Source organism: Archocentrus centrarchus, chromosome 2 (assembly GCF_007364275.1).
Source record: "Archocentrus centrarchus isolate MPI-CPG fArcCen1 chromosome 2, fArcCen1, whole genome shotgun sequence".
In the NCBI taxonomy this organism is placed as follows: Eukaryota; Metazoa; Chordata; class Actinopteri; order Cichliformes; family Cichlidae; genus Archocentrus; species Archocentrus centrarchus.
In genome coordinates, this window is record NC_044347.1 from 21144424 (window position 1) to 21160533 (window position 16110).

Below are 16110 nucleotides of genomic sequence, written 5' to 3' on the forward strand. Positions count from 1 at the left end.
ATTAATCTATTTCACAGTGGTCTCCTGCAGCAAGAAGCAAACAATGATTCAATCTATGAAACCTAGTTATCACGCTGTTACTAGCCCGGCTATATTAAACCAAATAATACAAGAGGAGATGGTGGCTAATTCTGGCATTGTGTGTTATTACTGGTTTCATGTGTGGGGTCAGGAGGTGAGGAGTTTGTGGTTTCTGGGTCACAAGGAGAGGAAAAGGAATTCTGTAGAGGATTACAACAGTGATTTGATAGTGGTGAAATAAAGATCCTCTGCTGGCTGGGATTCCTGACCTTCGACACCCGCAGGAAAATCAAAGGCTTTGCGTGTCGTGTCAAAATGGCTGGAAATGATACTTCACGCATGAAAGCCGCAACCTGCCTAATGAAAGAAGCTGCTTTGAAGCTCCCCCCGTCATAGATTTTTTTTTTTTATGACCCGAAGAGGTCATGCTTCAAGAAAATTTCCTCCTTTGCTGCGAGAGCTGTTGTCCTGCTGAACATGACCAAGGTGACGAGGGGGGGGGGGCACGCCGAACCTCTTGTTTAATTCTCTCCAGCTGCAGAAATGCTAAATCTTTCATGGTGACTTGCTCAAAACCAATGAATTTTAAAAGAAGCTTGGGATAACAATCCCTTAGCCTGAAAAATTATAGATAGTGCTGTAAAAACCCTCCCTAAACCCAGCAGGAAACCTCTTCTGTACCTTTTAACGACCCGCCAAAAGCTGGACTTTTGATCCGTGGGTATGCGGCAAAAGGAAAATGAATAATTATTTCTTCAAGGAATGCCTAAGTAGATGGAAGTCTACGCAGCATCATCTGGGACGTGCCTGAGGTAATTGCGGGGCAGTAAAGGATGGCTGGGGATAACCACCCATCTTTGGAATCTCCTGCTCTGAACTTAATTGGACCTGCTCGGTCTTAACCCCTTCCTGCCGAGACTTCACTCCGACACACAGAGGTAAGCTGTCGGGGAGCTGCTGTATGTCACACGTGAGGCCGTACTGCGCTTGGCACAGCGTCTCTTTGATTCCCTCAGTTCATTTTCATTTTCATTCACTCGGAAAGAGCGGCGTGGCTGGCAGACGACGTCGCTGCCAAATTAGACCGCTTTCAATTTAAGGAATTATTTTAATCAAATTGAAAAAGGGGACCCAATGAAGATTCAGAAGGAGAATGACTCCATTTAATTATAGAAAACGCAGTCTTGTCTAGACCCACTGGAGTTGATAAAATAAACGGCTTGTGCAATTTCTGTGCCCAAATAGGAGTCGGCTTGCAGCTGCATACATAAAAGCTGATACCCCACAGTGAAAAAATGGGGTTCCCCTAGTCAGCGTGAGCTGATAACTGCACTGTTCTGTAAATCCATCCGGACATAACTTCAGATCTATGAAACGCTCGCTGCACGGAGAAAAAAATCTGAGTGAGTCAGACCAAATCTTCACATTTTTATTGAGGAGACTCACCGTTGCTGTGCAGGGACCAGAGCAGCGGGGCATTGGGGTCGTGCGTCCACCCGCACAGGCCGTGGTCAAAGTCACACACAGCGTCTGATGGTGGAGAGGTGGCCACTGTAGAGGTGGAGAGCAGTGAGGGAGGAAAAGAGTGAGTACAAGTGGGAGCCAAAGGCCAGATAGGCATGAGAAATCAAAGTCATTTCAGACACAGGAGCATTCACAGCTGAGCTACATAATGTCACGCAGCTCCTTCATATTTATCTCACAGCTTCCTAATAACGCTATTAATCCAGCATTTCTTTTTCCTTTCATGTAAAACACCTGTCTCACCTGCAGTCGTGACGGGGAGCGTGGAGGTGTCGATGTCAGCTGGCAGAGTGGGCGTGGTGATGTCTGCAGGGGTGGAGGTTTCTACAGGAACAAACATAATGGAACTGAGGTCAAAGGTGGACCTTTAAACTGAACTTCAGAGGTTGCATTACTGTAAAGAGGGAAGCGAAATGAACCGGTGTTTGTTTAAGACATTATTTATGTTGCATTCCTCCTTCGGAGGTGCAGTTCGGGGAGGGCCAGGAAATACAGACGGGAAAGAGGAAATGATAAACTCACAAAGGCAAGAACAACAAGACGGAAGTGAAGTCTTTAATAATAACTCTCCATTGTGCTTTTATAGATCACAGACTATACAAAAGATAAAGGTAGTCTCCGGGTATAAAAAGTGAAAGCAATTTAGGTTATGCATTCTTCTTAATGGTCAGCAGGGGGGCAACCCCTGTGGTTGCAAATGAGTGTGATTAAATAGACGACTATGGGAAAATCTCCCCCTTTCTCACTTGATTTAATACTGCAGTAGAGAGTGTACGCTCTCAGTCACTACTTTTATATCTTCTTCAATAGAACATGATGCTCAATTTGCAAATGATGGTCCCACTTAAGAGTACAAACACACAATAAAGCAGAGCATGTTTTAGGGGGCGGCTGCCTTGTGATTGAAAAGTTGCTGCTGTATTTGGTTTCTCAATCAGAACCGCGACTTGCTTCAAAAGTCTTCAAAAACAGGGGAGTTAAACAAATGAGCAGGTGACATCACAGTGGCTGCTTCAGTCTTTTATATACTGTCTATGGTTCTGATAATGAAGTAAGCTGGTAACAATTATTAGCACAAAGAACAGAAACAGTGAACCTCTCGCAGTAGAAACGCAATGTATTAAGGTTTTACTGCAATCAGCACGCACGAGTAAATTATCTTAATGATAAAATAATTAAGATATTTTATCCACTCATACGTGGCTGAATCTAAGCACACGCTGTGTTGAGAGTGTAAGCCCATCTCACTGCACTAGTTCATGTCTCCCATCAGAGGAAGGCACAGAAAACCCAAGAGGGCTCTTGTCATGTTGTGTCTGGGAGCTCAGGCGTCAGCATCTCTCTAACACACACACAGACACACACACACACTGGCTCAAATATGCAGACACACAAACGAACTGGCACACATGTCCACATGTTAATACACACACACACACACACACACAGATGCAAAATCAAACACACAAGGGCTGGCGCTGAGGCTGATGGATGGCTCTGTCGAACAAACTCCCCTCGACCTCGGGCGGGATGATCGCACTCTGGGACCACTCTTTCTGTCAAGGAGTGTCCACAGCGTGCACACACACACACACACACACACACACACACACACACACACACACACACACACACACACTCCATTACCCACTCTACTGCCTGTCTGAACCATTGCGTGCGTTTGTCTGTGTGTATTCGGGCTCCTTCCTCACTCCATAACTCACGCACTCTTGGAAGGAGGGAGAACAAACACAAAGTGAAATGTATGATTTTCAGTCCTCCCATCAACGTCTATTAAATCTCACATATATCAAAAAGAAAGACAAACAACACACAGAGGCATAAATAATCCAACAGTTTGCTCATTAAAAGACATCACATGCACAAACACGCACATGTTGAGCAGGCTGCAGCTGGAATGTGAAGTGGGGGGGGGGGGGGGGGGGGGGGGGGCGTATTTATTAAGCGCAGATGGGTTGACCCTGGTAAGCTATGGGAATTTACACAGAAGTTTGGGTCAACTAAAGATCCAGATTTATAATTAAAAAAAGCAAAAACTACAGGTGTTTCCCCACATTTACGCAGCCATTTGTTTTTTTTTTTGTGTCTCTTTTCTTCAAAATAGATTCAAACATACTGCAATGATGACTCCTAAAAAGACTAAGTGCCCATTATATTTCATATTCCTCCACCAGCTTCCCCCTGCCTCCTTCTTACTTTGTCTATCCAAACAACTCCGAGGCTCGGATGCCTGATGATCTCATGTGAGACGGAGCTTGAAAAAGAAACGCGAGCACATACACACGAGCATCTAAAAAAGGAAAAGCATGACATGGATTAACCATGTTGAACGCCTGTTAGAGGCAGCACTAGAGCCTCCTGCTGTTAAGGTTCCTCTTTCTGCATGACTACCATCATCATTTAAAAGGCTGCGAAAAGCAATGAGGGCAACAAACGCGCTGTGATACACAATTTGTCTGCTTAAAAGAACTTCCTGTGGAAATGGGCGCAATGGCGCCGCAGCTGGAGAAATGGCAGAGATGAAAAGGCTGGCCACAGCTGGCGACTGCTTCTGACATTAGCCCAGCGTTAATGTCATGTCCTTTATGCCAGCTATTAACTACCTAATGAGACTCTTATCGCTGCTGGTCCACCGGGAAGGTAAAGCAAGGAAAGCAAGTTTTCCCTCATACCTCTCTTCCACCCGACTTTCAAATGGGTTACCACCTCTTGTTCAGCTTCTCCTCTTTATTCTTCCTCTTGTGTTCGCTCTTCTTGTTTGCTTTTTTGTGTTTGCCTTTTTATTCCATTCTGACCTTTGAGTCCTCTAGTTAAGTCTTGGGAGCGGGCGTTAAAATAAACCATCTACACATTACCTGAGCACCGGCACACACGCGCGGCTCCCGCGTGTGCGCACAGCTAAACGCACACAAACAGAAAACACACAGTCAAGTCCATTAAGATTCTGCCCAGCTCCTGAGCACTCTATGCTTTCAAAGGTCAGGCCTTGTCACAGTGTAAATGTGCTGACCTTTCCAGGGTGTGACAGGAGTGTTGGGGGGCAATGGGAATGGGACTGACTTGCGCGTTGTTGTGGGTGTGTATGTTTGTGCGAGACAGGGAGGGAATGTGTGTTAACGTATGTGGCCTGCCTACCTTGCCCCAAGCCCTGTCCTTGAAGCGTGTGAGGACTGTGTCACAGAGCTGCGCGAGGATGCTTAAGCGAACACATGCAGGCCTGTTGTACGCGCGCAACAGAGGGCCTTGAAATGCAGCAGCAGTCCCTCTGCAGCAGAGTGTTGTCTTACATAATGTGTCTACTGCTGCAGGTGATGATGCAAGTCATCATCATGCGCGGGATGAGATACCAACACTTAGAACTGGGGCCCGGGGGGGCACTGCTGACATAGATAATCGAGATGCACACTCACATATGCAAATGCTCGCAGATAAATTCTTCTGCGGGCTTGCTTTTCAGTACACACAGTCGCCAAAAACACACACACACACACACACACACACACACACCCACACGCGCACACTTATACGTGGTCGTGAGGGGCAACCCCTCCTTGCAAAAAAAAAAAAAAGACATTGCTCACTCCCAAGGAAACTGACTCAGCAATATGTCAGAAGAGGAAAAAAAAAATCTTCAATTATGTAGAAAGCCTTTCTGTAAATCGTTCCCTGGCAGTACTGAGTGCACACTACACACACACACACGAACAGACACACACAGTGATGGATGCACACACTTAGGTATACGTACACCCCAAAAGAACACAAAGGGATAGAAAAGTAACCATTATTTGATACTCTGCTGGGTGGGGTTAAGTGCTGAGATCAAGGTTCATCTTCACACACACACACACACACACACACACACACACACACACACACACACACTACTTCAAAGACTACATCGACTTCCATTAATTTCCTGGAAAGTTGCCCTAATCACTACTTGCTGGATCCTAATGCTAAATCAAGTCACCTTAAAATTGAATAATTTAAGTTAAGGATTGTTGCTCTTTCTCCCAGAATGGGAGGCGGGTCCTCAGGACATGAACGGTGCAAGAGCACAAACAACAAAGAAGGCACGCTGTGAAAACACTAACATGAAGTATTCACTCAAAGAGGCCAAATGATATATTACCAAACTGAGATGAATGTTTAAAATCTATCATCATTTGAAAGCTAGCTCTACTGTAGTTATTGGAGTTATGGAGGGAGGACAGACACCTGAGGTTTGTGTGTGTGTGTGTGTGTGTGAGAGAGAGCTTGTGTGAGCTCTACTATTCAGCATTCCCAGGACTGAAATGAGCCTACCTGGATTTTTTTTTACCTCTAAAATTTCATTCCTGAGCTCATAAATTTTTCATTCTGGGGAGTACATATACTTTGAAGAAAAAAAAACTGTCACTGTAGAAGATCTGTGTGCTAGTCAGTTGCACGGGAACAGTGGGGGGGGTGGAAACAGAAGGAGTCAGGACCAACAGCAGCAGCGAGCATGGAAAAGAGGTGCGAGTGATGAGTAACAGAGGGGAAGGAGACAAAAAGAGAGGAGGCATGGTAACAAAAAAAGAACAAAAACATTTCTTAGACCCACGCACTGGGCCTCAGGGTGGGAAACGAAACAACTGCAACCATGTGGAGGAATAAGGAGAGAGCTCTTATTGTGTTTTAGTGTGCTGTTATGTTCAAACTGCACTAGGCAAGATTTGGGGTAAATTTCATCACCTAACTCTACATCACAGACAGGAGAACAGTAAAGGCATCGCCGGAGACTGAAGAGCAAGAGTGAAAAATCTGAGCGGACGGGGAAGTGAATGATTTACGGGATGTCAGCAGTAGTCCGCCACTCCTGCTGAGAGTCTTGGTGGTCTGTGAACAATGTGTGACCCTTAACAACAGTTCTCTGTCACATTTCCCCCAAAACTCTCCACTCCATCTGCACAAAGTCAGCTCTCCGTGATAATGTCTAGGGTTCTCGTTTTTTTTTTTTTTCCATTTTGTTCCCCATCTTTACAGCTGGTGTTTAGTGTTCATGTGTTTCTGTACTGTGTTTTCCACACGTCAATCATCAGGCAGCAGCTAATGTAAAACACATTGTTTCCTGTGTTACGGAGGAGCTTTGGGGGTGGAGGGTGGGACCAGGTGTTTAGAGCAGCGATCATAAATTGCGTGGTACTTCCATTATCAATGCCTTCTATTACTTATTTTTTTAACTGCACATAATGATGGACTTTATTGATTAAAAGCGTGTGCTTTGCACAATGAGGCCCATGCGTACAGACCTGCATGCATTTACATTTATCTTGTAGACTGTGGTTAGGTTTGCATTAAAGTGTGTGTGTGTGTGTATTAGCTATATGGACAAGTGGTATAGGTGATAATGACAATCACTCTTCAGCTGGAGAGCAGTGCTCTTCATCAGCTCTTCTGGGACCACATAGACACATATAAATCACCCTAATGAAGGCATAGCTTGACATGCATTTGTAGTGATGTATAATGTGTGAATGCTAGGAGTCTAGAGAAGATGCATGAACACTTTTCTCTTTTCTGGTGGTGTGTTTGGTAAACGTGTGTCAAAATGTGTGTATGCACTTGTGTGTAAGTGCTGTGACTGCTGAGCTATACGGCCCAGTCATCCTTTGCAGGCACAGAGGGAGTGGTAAACAGTGACGGTCCATATGTGTGTGAGTGCCGGTGAGAGTGTGTATGATCCAGCACCACTGCACATCTGGATAACAGACCACGCTGGAGAGCGAACTAACAAACGCTCTCTCTCTCTGGGGATGCATTCATTTGAACCAAACCCTGTCCACTCCCTGCTGCTGACGGTGCTTGCAGAAGCTTACAGACGACCTAACGCACGGCCAGGTGAAATAATATCAGAAATAAATCAAAAATAATTACTTTTCAAGGGTGCTATCACTTTCCCTTTCTCAGCTCGCGCTGGGTGTCTCTTTTCACCTCTGGCATACTCTAATGACGCTCATGCATATCTAATGTGAGGCGTACTTTTCTAGTGAGCCACCTTCCTCAAGGTCCATTCACTTCTGGTTAGAGTTCATTACAGTGCAGGGCAAATAATTCAGCCTGGAATACTGTAGGCAGCAAATTATCATATATGTATATAAAATGATTCTGTGTCAAACTGGCCAAAGCAGAATGTCCTACCTGGAAGGTCACAGCCCAGTATCTCCACCCTCATCCCAATGCCTGCTGGAGACCATCTCTCCGGATAGAGCCGGACATACTGTGCCACTGTCTCTTCAAAATGACGGAGCTCTGGAGTGTCATAGTGTGTGTTCCCCTCAAAAATCTGCACAAAATGCATACATGCAAAATTGCAATGATTGTTGAACTGGTAAAATACACAGCAGCATCCTTTCCTCATCTTTCCACCTCCCTGACCCACCTTTGGTAAGCTAGTCTTGCTATCCATGATGAAATTCCACTCTTTCCCATTCTGGCTGTGTGCCACTTTGTACTTCCGGACAAACGCCCGGTTTTCTGTGGCAGCTCCACTACCTGCTTCTCCTCCCCTTGCTCCCTGGGTGATGACTCCGCGTACTGTCTTGGGCACACCTAGGTCCACCTGTAGAGTTTAGACTTTGATTAATGCAATTCAATTTAGTTCAATTACATTTTATTTATATAACACCAAATCACAACAGTCACCTCAAGGTGCTTTATACTATAAGGTAAAGACCCGACAGTTACACAACGAAAACCCCAACAATCAGATGACCCCCTATGAGCAAGCATTTGGCGACTGTGGGAAGGAAAAACTCCCTTTTAACAGGAAGAAACCTCCAGCAGATCCAGGCTAAGGGAGGGGCAGCCATCTGCAATAAAAAGTCTACCTGTAGCCACTCCTCTCCAGCCAGCGGTTGCACAGGGGCTGGGAACCAGCCGGAGCGGCTGGCCACGAGACGGGCGGTCCCGGGATTCCACACCACATCCCTGCTGGATGAGGTTGAGATCTGGGCATCGGGGAGCAGGCCGGACATCAGCCCCTGCAGGTCTGAACACGGGGCATCTGGAGGGAAAAAGCAAAGAGGGTTAGAGATCACTTTAACCTTCTCCTCGGGAGGCTTGATGGAGAAGTTTCAGTGACTGCCTGACGTACACTCATGCTGTTACACATTTTCCCACCGGGGAGCTGTTAAGCTTCACCGCAGGATTGCACTACTGGCCACTGAGCATTAAGAGTTCAGACTGGAACAAACGGGAAAAGATGAGGTGAGAGACAGAGAATGGAGGGGAAGGAAAAAAAAGGAGAGGTGTAACACAGCACTACTGCTTCATGTTCAATATGCAATTAGGCTGCCATTAGTGAGATAAAAGCATATGTTAAGCCTGCTGCTGAATGGGCACACTTTCCTGCTTTGCATGCATGCACCTCACATAAAAAAAAATCTGAGTGCTATATAATGTCGTTCGGTTGCATTGTTTCTTTCTATTCTGTACAATAGCTTGTCTGCTCATTATGCAGCACACATTTTATGTACATTCACTGACTGAGAGAAAGTTTTATGTACACGTCAAAGCACTTGGAAATGAAACTCATTCAGATACGGATGAGCGAGTAGCAGCGAAAATAACTTGCCGAGGGAGTATGTGTGAGAGAGAGAAATGAGGATTAAGGGGATAAAAAAGGTATAATACAAGGAGCGGGGAGACAGAGGAGTAGAGAGCGGAAAGAGTGGGGAAAAAAAAAGCAGAGGAGGAGACTTGGAGCTGGAGATGACGGCTTGGGGAGGCTGGGAAAAGGAGGGAGAAATGAAGAGATGAGTTGCCTACAGAGACAAACAGTGGGAGAGGGAATGACGGAGGTGGGCGGAGTGAGAGACGAGCGGCGCTGGATGAGCGCGAAGGGTGTCGAGAGAGGAAGAGAGGAAGAGATGTGGGGAGATGTTAGTTGTGCTGACGGTTTAAGAGAACACAGATCAAAGTTTCATGCTGTTATGTCACTGCAAATGCAGGAGATGTAAATAATGAATAAAAAGCACGGGAAGCAAACATGTGACTGTGTGTATGTGTTTGCCGGTGGGAAGAGTCTGTGTACATTTCAAGAGGCGTGCCTGCTTTTGAGGTCATGCGCTATATTTAGGAACCGCCTGTGTGCAAAAGTACCTGTACTGTAAGAGCTAATAGTTATTCCAATAGCAGCTGTTGAGACTGAAGCGAATCACAGCTTCTGATGTAAGAGCGAACAGGGAGCCATGAATGATTGATCGGTACTCGTTTCTCAATATAGAGGAGCTCACAGAGCAAAGACGGCACATCAAAAAAAAAAAAAGTATCTAAAACCATGAGAGGAAAAATGGGGGTAGCGTTGAGGGAGTCAGAGATAGAAAGCAAGCAGAGACGAAGAAGTGGGAGAGAGCTGAAAGAAGAAAATGACACTGGTGGTGCCTCTGGAAGGAAGAATAGAGTAGAAGTTTCCTTTAATTAGCCCGAGGGTTGCCATGTTTAAAATACAGCAAGAGGGAGTGTGGGAGAGAGTATAAATACACATTTATGTCTGAGTGTGTGTGTGCTTGCCGATGCGTGTGTGTGATCTGGCCCTTTTATGGTTTGGGAAGTTAAATGTCGTTAAAGATGATCTTTTTTTTAAAGAACAAGTTAGATTTTAAAACAGTGTTTTGCCTCGGTGGAAACGAGGGGGTAGAATCGGTGCAGCATTACTGATTTAAACCCATGAGCCACAGGAACCAAACCTAAACTATGACTGCAAAGCAGGATGCTTCTGGCAACTTGATGTTCTTGTAGCAAAAAAAAAAAAAAAAAAGGCTTGAGACATCTAATCTTGTGACATACACATGCCCACGCACGCACCTGTAATCTGGCATCCGTAGAGCTCAAAGCGAAGGGCGATGCCATTCTTCCAGGTCTGCGGTCGGATCCGAACGAACCGGGCCAGGACTGGCTGCGGGACGCGGTTCAGAACCACCTCGGCCGGGTCTGTGTTAGCGTGGAAAATCTGGAAAACAAACAGAAGGCAAACTATCAGAAGGAGATGTGCAGAAGCATAGCTGTGCTGTCTTATTTCTCTTTCTCATAAGCTTACACACACACACACACACTCTTGTTTTAACACCCACCCACAGTGCGGTTTCGCTTGGTTTCACACACACACAGTGGCAGGCCGGACAAAGCATAGACAACCCAAACATGGATCCAATGTCACCGGCCCAGCTGTCGATGTGTTTTGGGGTCGAAAGGTTCAGCACCGGGAGGCTGGGAAAGCCCATCGAAGGATGAGGTTTCCTCTATTCCGCCTCCGTGCTCTCTCACACACACAAACACACCCTATCGACATCTATCGACTTCCACACACCTCTGCACTGGTGGTCATAGGAAGCTGTGGGAGAGCTGACCTGACACGACCGAACATGATTAGCCACCAGACGCAGGAAGTCTGTCCAGGTGGGCAGGATGTGAGTGAAATTCTCTTCCTGACGCTTCCACCCGACAGTATGGACATTCACTTCTCCTTAAACGCTCCCTTCTTTACGTAAGCGGCAGGGTGGGGCAGCAGGGGGGGAGGTCAGAGTGCAAATGTAACCATGGCGGTCAAGTTACTTCCTGTTGTGGGCAGAAAGTGTGTGATTGCCTGTGATGCTTGAGAGAATCGGATGGGAGCACTCAATTGTGACTTCCTCCTCGCGGCTTCTCCACATCCTCTCCCCTCCACTTTTAGCCCACATCGCTCTGAATCCCTTGATCTCGAACACCTCCATTTTCTACATAAATCTCTTCCTCGAAACCGCACTGTTGATATCTCTTCACACCTCCCATATGCCTTTCTTCCTCTTGTTGGTGGCTACTCACCGAAACTGCACACAGAGACGCAGGAAACCGCAGGAACCCACACGAGCACACTTACATCCCACACACACTCAGATAAGCAGGGGAAGCGTCTCTTAACTGACTGAGCGACTGCTAAGTGTCACTCACTCTCTATCTGTTTGTGGTTGACCGTGCCAGCTGATAGGACTGCGGCATCGCAGCTGCTACACACAATGGAAAGATGGAAAGACAACAGCTACAAGCGGCTGAATTAAAGATTAAAAGGCATCATTCCTGAAAAAAAGAGGTCCCTACACGAGTTTTCTTTTACTCTAAATGAGATCAAACCTCAGCCCTCCCTTACTGCCTTAAAAATTTGATTCTCTATTTTTTTTGATAAGAGAGGGAGTTTTAAGAAAATCATAATCGTAAGTATAAAAACAGACTGCTTTCTGTTTGACTCAGTGTAAAGTGACCCATTTGTAAAATTCCCCCTAACTCTAAAAATGATATTCCAGAAATTCCATAACCGATGGGAATATGAGTGATATCATTTCAAAAATCTTTCTCAGGGGGGTTTTATTTGATTTTGGGCATGGCCTGATTAAATCAAGTGGAGCTCACACTGATAATACAAAGCTCTGAGAGTGTTTGAACAGATAAGCAGGGCTATCGCTGCTGTATCTGCTGCTGGATTGAGGATAGACAGCTGTTATGTTTACCTAAGAGACAAAACAGTGGATGTGGTTATGGGGGTTATGTAAACACCCACGCACGCTCACACAAAGGCCAGTGTGTGCGATGGAGGTTAGGCCTCGCACACAACCACCCCATCTTTCCCACTCCAAGCTACCGAGCATGTGAGACAAAGAGCAGCGGGTAGGAGAGTAAAACAGGGAATGACTGCAGGGGAGAGGGAGCGCTGGGAGTCCTCAGAAGAATGGTTAATAACGGATGAGGCGAGGGTGTGTGAGAGAAGGGAGAGGCAGAAAGAAAAGGTTGAATGGAGGGCAGAGGATATAACTTCGGAATATGAACAGGGGATTGTGGACTGGGGTACAGGGAGTGGTGATGAGCAGGGGAGGAAAAGAACAACGAGCAGATTCACTGTAACAGGAAATACGCCATCCAAGCATTTATCACATAATAAGGCAAAACGAGAAAATTCAGTGGAATTTCCTCAATTTGGTGGAAGCTTACTGGCAATGCTTACTGCACTGAAAAAAACAAACAAACAGCCGAATTCAAACCATCAGAATAAACTATCAAGCAGCACTTTGGTGTAAAGTTCCAACTTCAGGACTAAGTTTACTTACATGGAATGAAATGCCATAGAAATAAAACGCTGGCATGTTCATGGCAATAAAAGTGGGAAGACTGAAAAATGTCTGTAAAATATTTGTGGACTTCAGCTTCCCAGAAGTGCTTTAAAATGTCCAACATTACTAAAAGCCCTTCAGTCAGTGCATTACAATACTGCCAGCTGCCTTTGTTTTCTATTCATCTTAGGTTAAAACCCGGGAATGCGGCCAACATTACTGACACAAAAAGAATAATTTGTTCAGCATGAATCATCTCCAGAGGCTCTTTCTTTTAAGAATGATTCTGGATGTGAGCAAAGAGAGAGCAATCTTAAGACAGGAGAAAGAGCGCAGTGAGGCAGGGCCAAGGAAAAGTTGGTGGTTTGGTCTCGACGTCCTCTGTTCCCACGGCGTCCTCCGATCTATTGTTGGGATACCTGAGAGGTCTCCTATTTTACTCCTGACCCATTACTTCCAAGGTTAAAGGTCAGCGGCCATAGGAAGCAGATGGTTGTTCATTGACTAACTTGTTGGTAACATGGTTACTTTTTCACTAACCCGTAGTGAAGGAAGCTGCTTGAAATTTCTAAAGTGCGTCTGTGTATGTGTGGCATATGAAAGGATGCCAGTCTGGTGTCTGGGCCGCCCCTGTAATCTGCCTAACAACTGCATTTTTTTTCTTTTAATGTGCGTCTATAGGCCCCCCCCCCATGTGACTGTGCTTTCGAGGTGGGCTGAATAATTGATATTGTCATGTTGTGTCTCCGAGTGGGGAGAGTCATTAAAATATAACGAAGACCCCATTACGCACCCGCATAGCAACATGTGACGGTCAGGCTCTTTTTTTTCGCGGACATTGGGCGTAACCCAGGCACCATGGGTATTTAACTATTGATGACTTGTGCGCAGAACCAGGTCACCGTGAAAGGCGTGTTTGCATTAGAGTAAACATCCTCTCTAAATATCTGAGCAAATACAGCGTAAAAATGTAAAGTGCATCTCAAACAGGCGAAGGTTCGCTGGATGTCGTTAGAGCGCTTGTTTCTGGAATGTGAATGAGGTGTGGATAGATGTGCAGATCATAGCTCGATTCATTTACCATCCAGTCTGTGCTTTTGGCTCACATCTCCTTCCTCTGTCGCTGTTTTTCTTCAACATGATGGCACCAGGGGGAGATGTGGCGAGCTCTGCGCGACTCATTATTTGTTTTGCAGCCTTTTTTTTTTTTTTTTCCATTCCCATGTTGTTCACTTGATCCCCAGTCTTTCCCTGTCCATTACACTTTTCAACCCCTCACTCCTCTCTGTTTCTCACTATGAAGATGTTGACAGTAGAAACTGGTTCCAGCTGGCCACGCTCTACAACTGGCTCTCAGAGAGGCCGTGGCGAGCGTGTATGTGCGTGTAAGCAGAGGTTGAAGCTGTGACCCTGACGCCACCTCCTGCTTGGTGCCGATGTAACCAACTGGGTCTCCCAGTGTGAGCGCGTGCACAAGCATGTTTTTAACATGCATCAGCATGTAGAATAAGTGAAAAACAAAGCTTGAGTGTTTGCGCCTGAGTGCGACAGTGTGATGGAGGTGCAGGATGCTGAAGGCTGTTGTTTTTTTTCTCTCTCTCTCCCATGTTACTATGTGTGCGACTGATTTAGCACAGACTCACAATGCCTTTCAGTAGCACAGAGCTTGCTTAGCACTTGGGATTTTCTTCGCAGACAGGTGACAGCGTGTGTTTTAAATGTTAATTAGTTTGGGCACACAAGTATGTGTGTCTATTTAAAAGGAAAAAAATCTAAGTGTAAGTGTGTGAGATATGCAATTCTGAAGTGTCTTCCCATCTCATCAAGTAATGAGGTGCATATGTGAGAAATGTGACTTAGAATTAACAAGTCACACGGGTGTCAAACTGAAAGCGCGATGGCATGCAGAAAATTTGCTAAAAAAAAAAAAGAATAAAGAAAGTCACACAAACGCGCACGCACAGCGGTGTGATAGAGATAACTAATGTGCAGTAACTCTCCCTACTCCTCCCCAAACAATTTCTCACAGCACCTTCCTTCTTCTTCTTCTTCTTCTTCTGCGTTTCATTCTCTTTATTATCGTTCAATCCTTCAGCCTTTGTTAGCGCATCGGGAAACAACACATCGTGGCAACAACACATCGTGGCAACAGCTGTCTCCCGATAACAAACACACTGAGGTAAGAACTGCCAAGCCAGTCCTTTTATTCATGGATGATTCATACGTGATGCACAGGCACACTCGTGGCTCAAACTTACACACACACACACACACACACACACTACTGACACATCTCCACGCTCCTGTCCAAAGCCACACCAGCTTCAAGCTCACTGTTAAATGACAATTAGAAGAACCAAATCCCTGTCATTACAGGACCCCTGACGAGAATTGAGCTTCAACCACTTAAGGGCTCTTTGGGGGGGGCTTAGGAAAGGCTAACCGGGAGTTTGTAAAACATGAGTGGTGGATTAGCAGTCACGGAAAGATTCAACCCCGGCCTTTGGAGACCAGAAGAGAACCTGGTGGACGAGGAGCCAGAAGTCCAAGGTAAAAATCGTGGCTACAAATGGCCCTAAACTGTTCTCTGTGGTCGGCAAATACACAAAGAGAAGGTTTTATGTAATGCAATCTAAGATGCCTCTTTATTATACATATGAGAGTGAGAGCGCACAATAAATCCTTTTAGAGTCTGATTTTAGAGCCCTATCATGCATGCAGTAAATGCTGTAGCTGTCGTATTTCTTTATCATCAGAAACAGATGGTATGCGTAATTAATTTTGCATTTTATGTAGATTAAGCAACATCCAATTAGTAAAAGGAGCGGGCATTATTCCCTGGCCTTGTCCTGGTTTGGAAGAACACACAGACTTTTGTTTGTTGGTTTTTTTTCTCCCTGCAATAGATTTTCTTTAGAAACCAGACTTTACAAATTTTCTATCTTTTATAGATCTTTCATCTTCCGACTGGCTTTGCTGTTTTCTAAAAGCTAACATAACACAATTTTCGCAGCAGTGCAACGCCAGCAATATCTCTCCCAAATGCGCGCTGAAGCATCCGTCTGAATCCGTGTCTCAAAGTGTCCGAACCATTTTTTTTTTTTGCTCAGACGGATTATCGGAATCTGATTACACTCTACAGACAGGCACACATCATATACATATGCGCTCACATGCACGGATCTCCAGACAGAAAGATCAGCCAGAGGTTATTTAAATGGGGGGTAGGGGGGGGGGGGGGGGTGCTCTGGATCGTGAGAGTGTAGTGAACAACTGGGGGCATCTGGAGGGGTTCTAATAAATTGCACAGATGTTGACTTTTAAGTCAAATCCACATTTTGTTTAATAATCCCTACATCAAATACCCCCCACTGGCCCCACCCAAACCAATCACTGGCACACACAGGGGGGTGGGGGTTCCCAGTCTGTGTGGGTAATG

General features: G+C 45.5%; 1 protein-coding gene across 2 annotated transcripts in view; it reads right to left on the reverse strand.

The window, feature by feature from the left end:
• nrp2a (neuropilin 2a) overlaps positions 1-16110 on the reverse strand; it is a 60308-nt gene that overhangs the window by 12931 nt on the left and 31267 nt on the right. For both annotated transcript variants that reach the window (XM_030748839.1, XM_030748841.1), the window contains exons 8-13: positions 10399-10543; positions 8421-8596; positions 7973-8152; positions 7732-7876; positions 1789-1869; positions 1468-1572 (exon numbers count right to left, since the gene is read on the reverse strand). In XM_030748839.1, coding sequence (XP_030604699.1) covers positions 1468-1572; positions 1789-1869; positions 7732-7876; positions 7973-8152; positions 8421-8596; positions 10399-10543 — 832 coding nt within the window. The remainder of the gene's footprint in view (positions 1-1467; positions 1573-1788; positions 1870-7731; positions 7877-7972; positions 8153-8420; positions 8597-10398; positions 10544-16110) is intronic.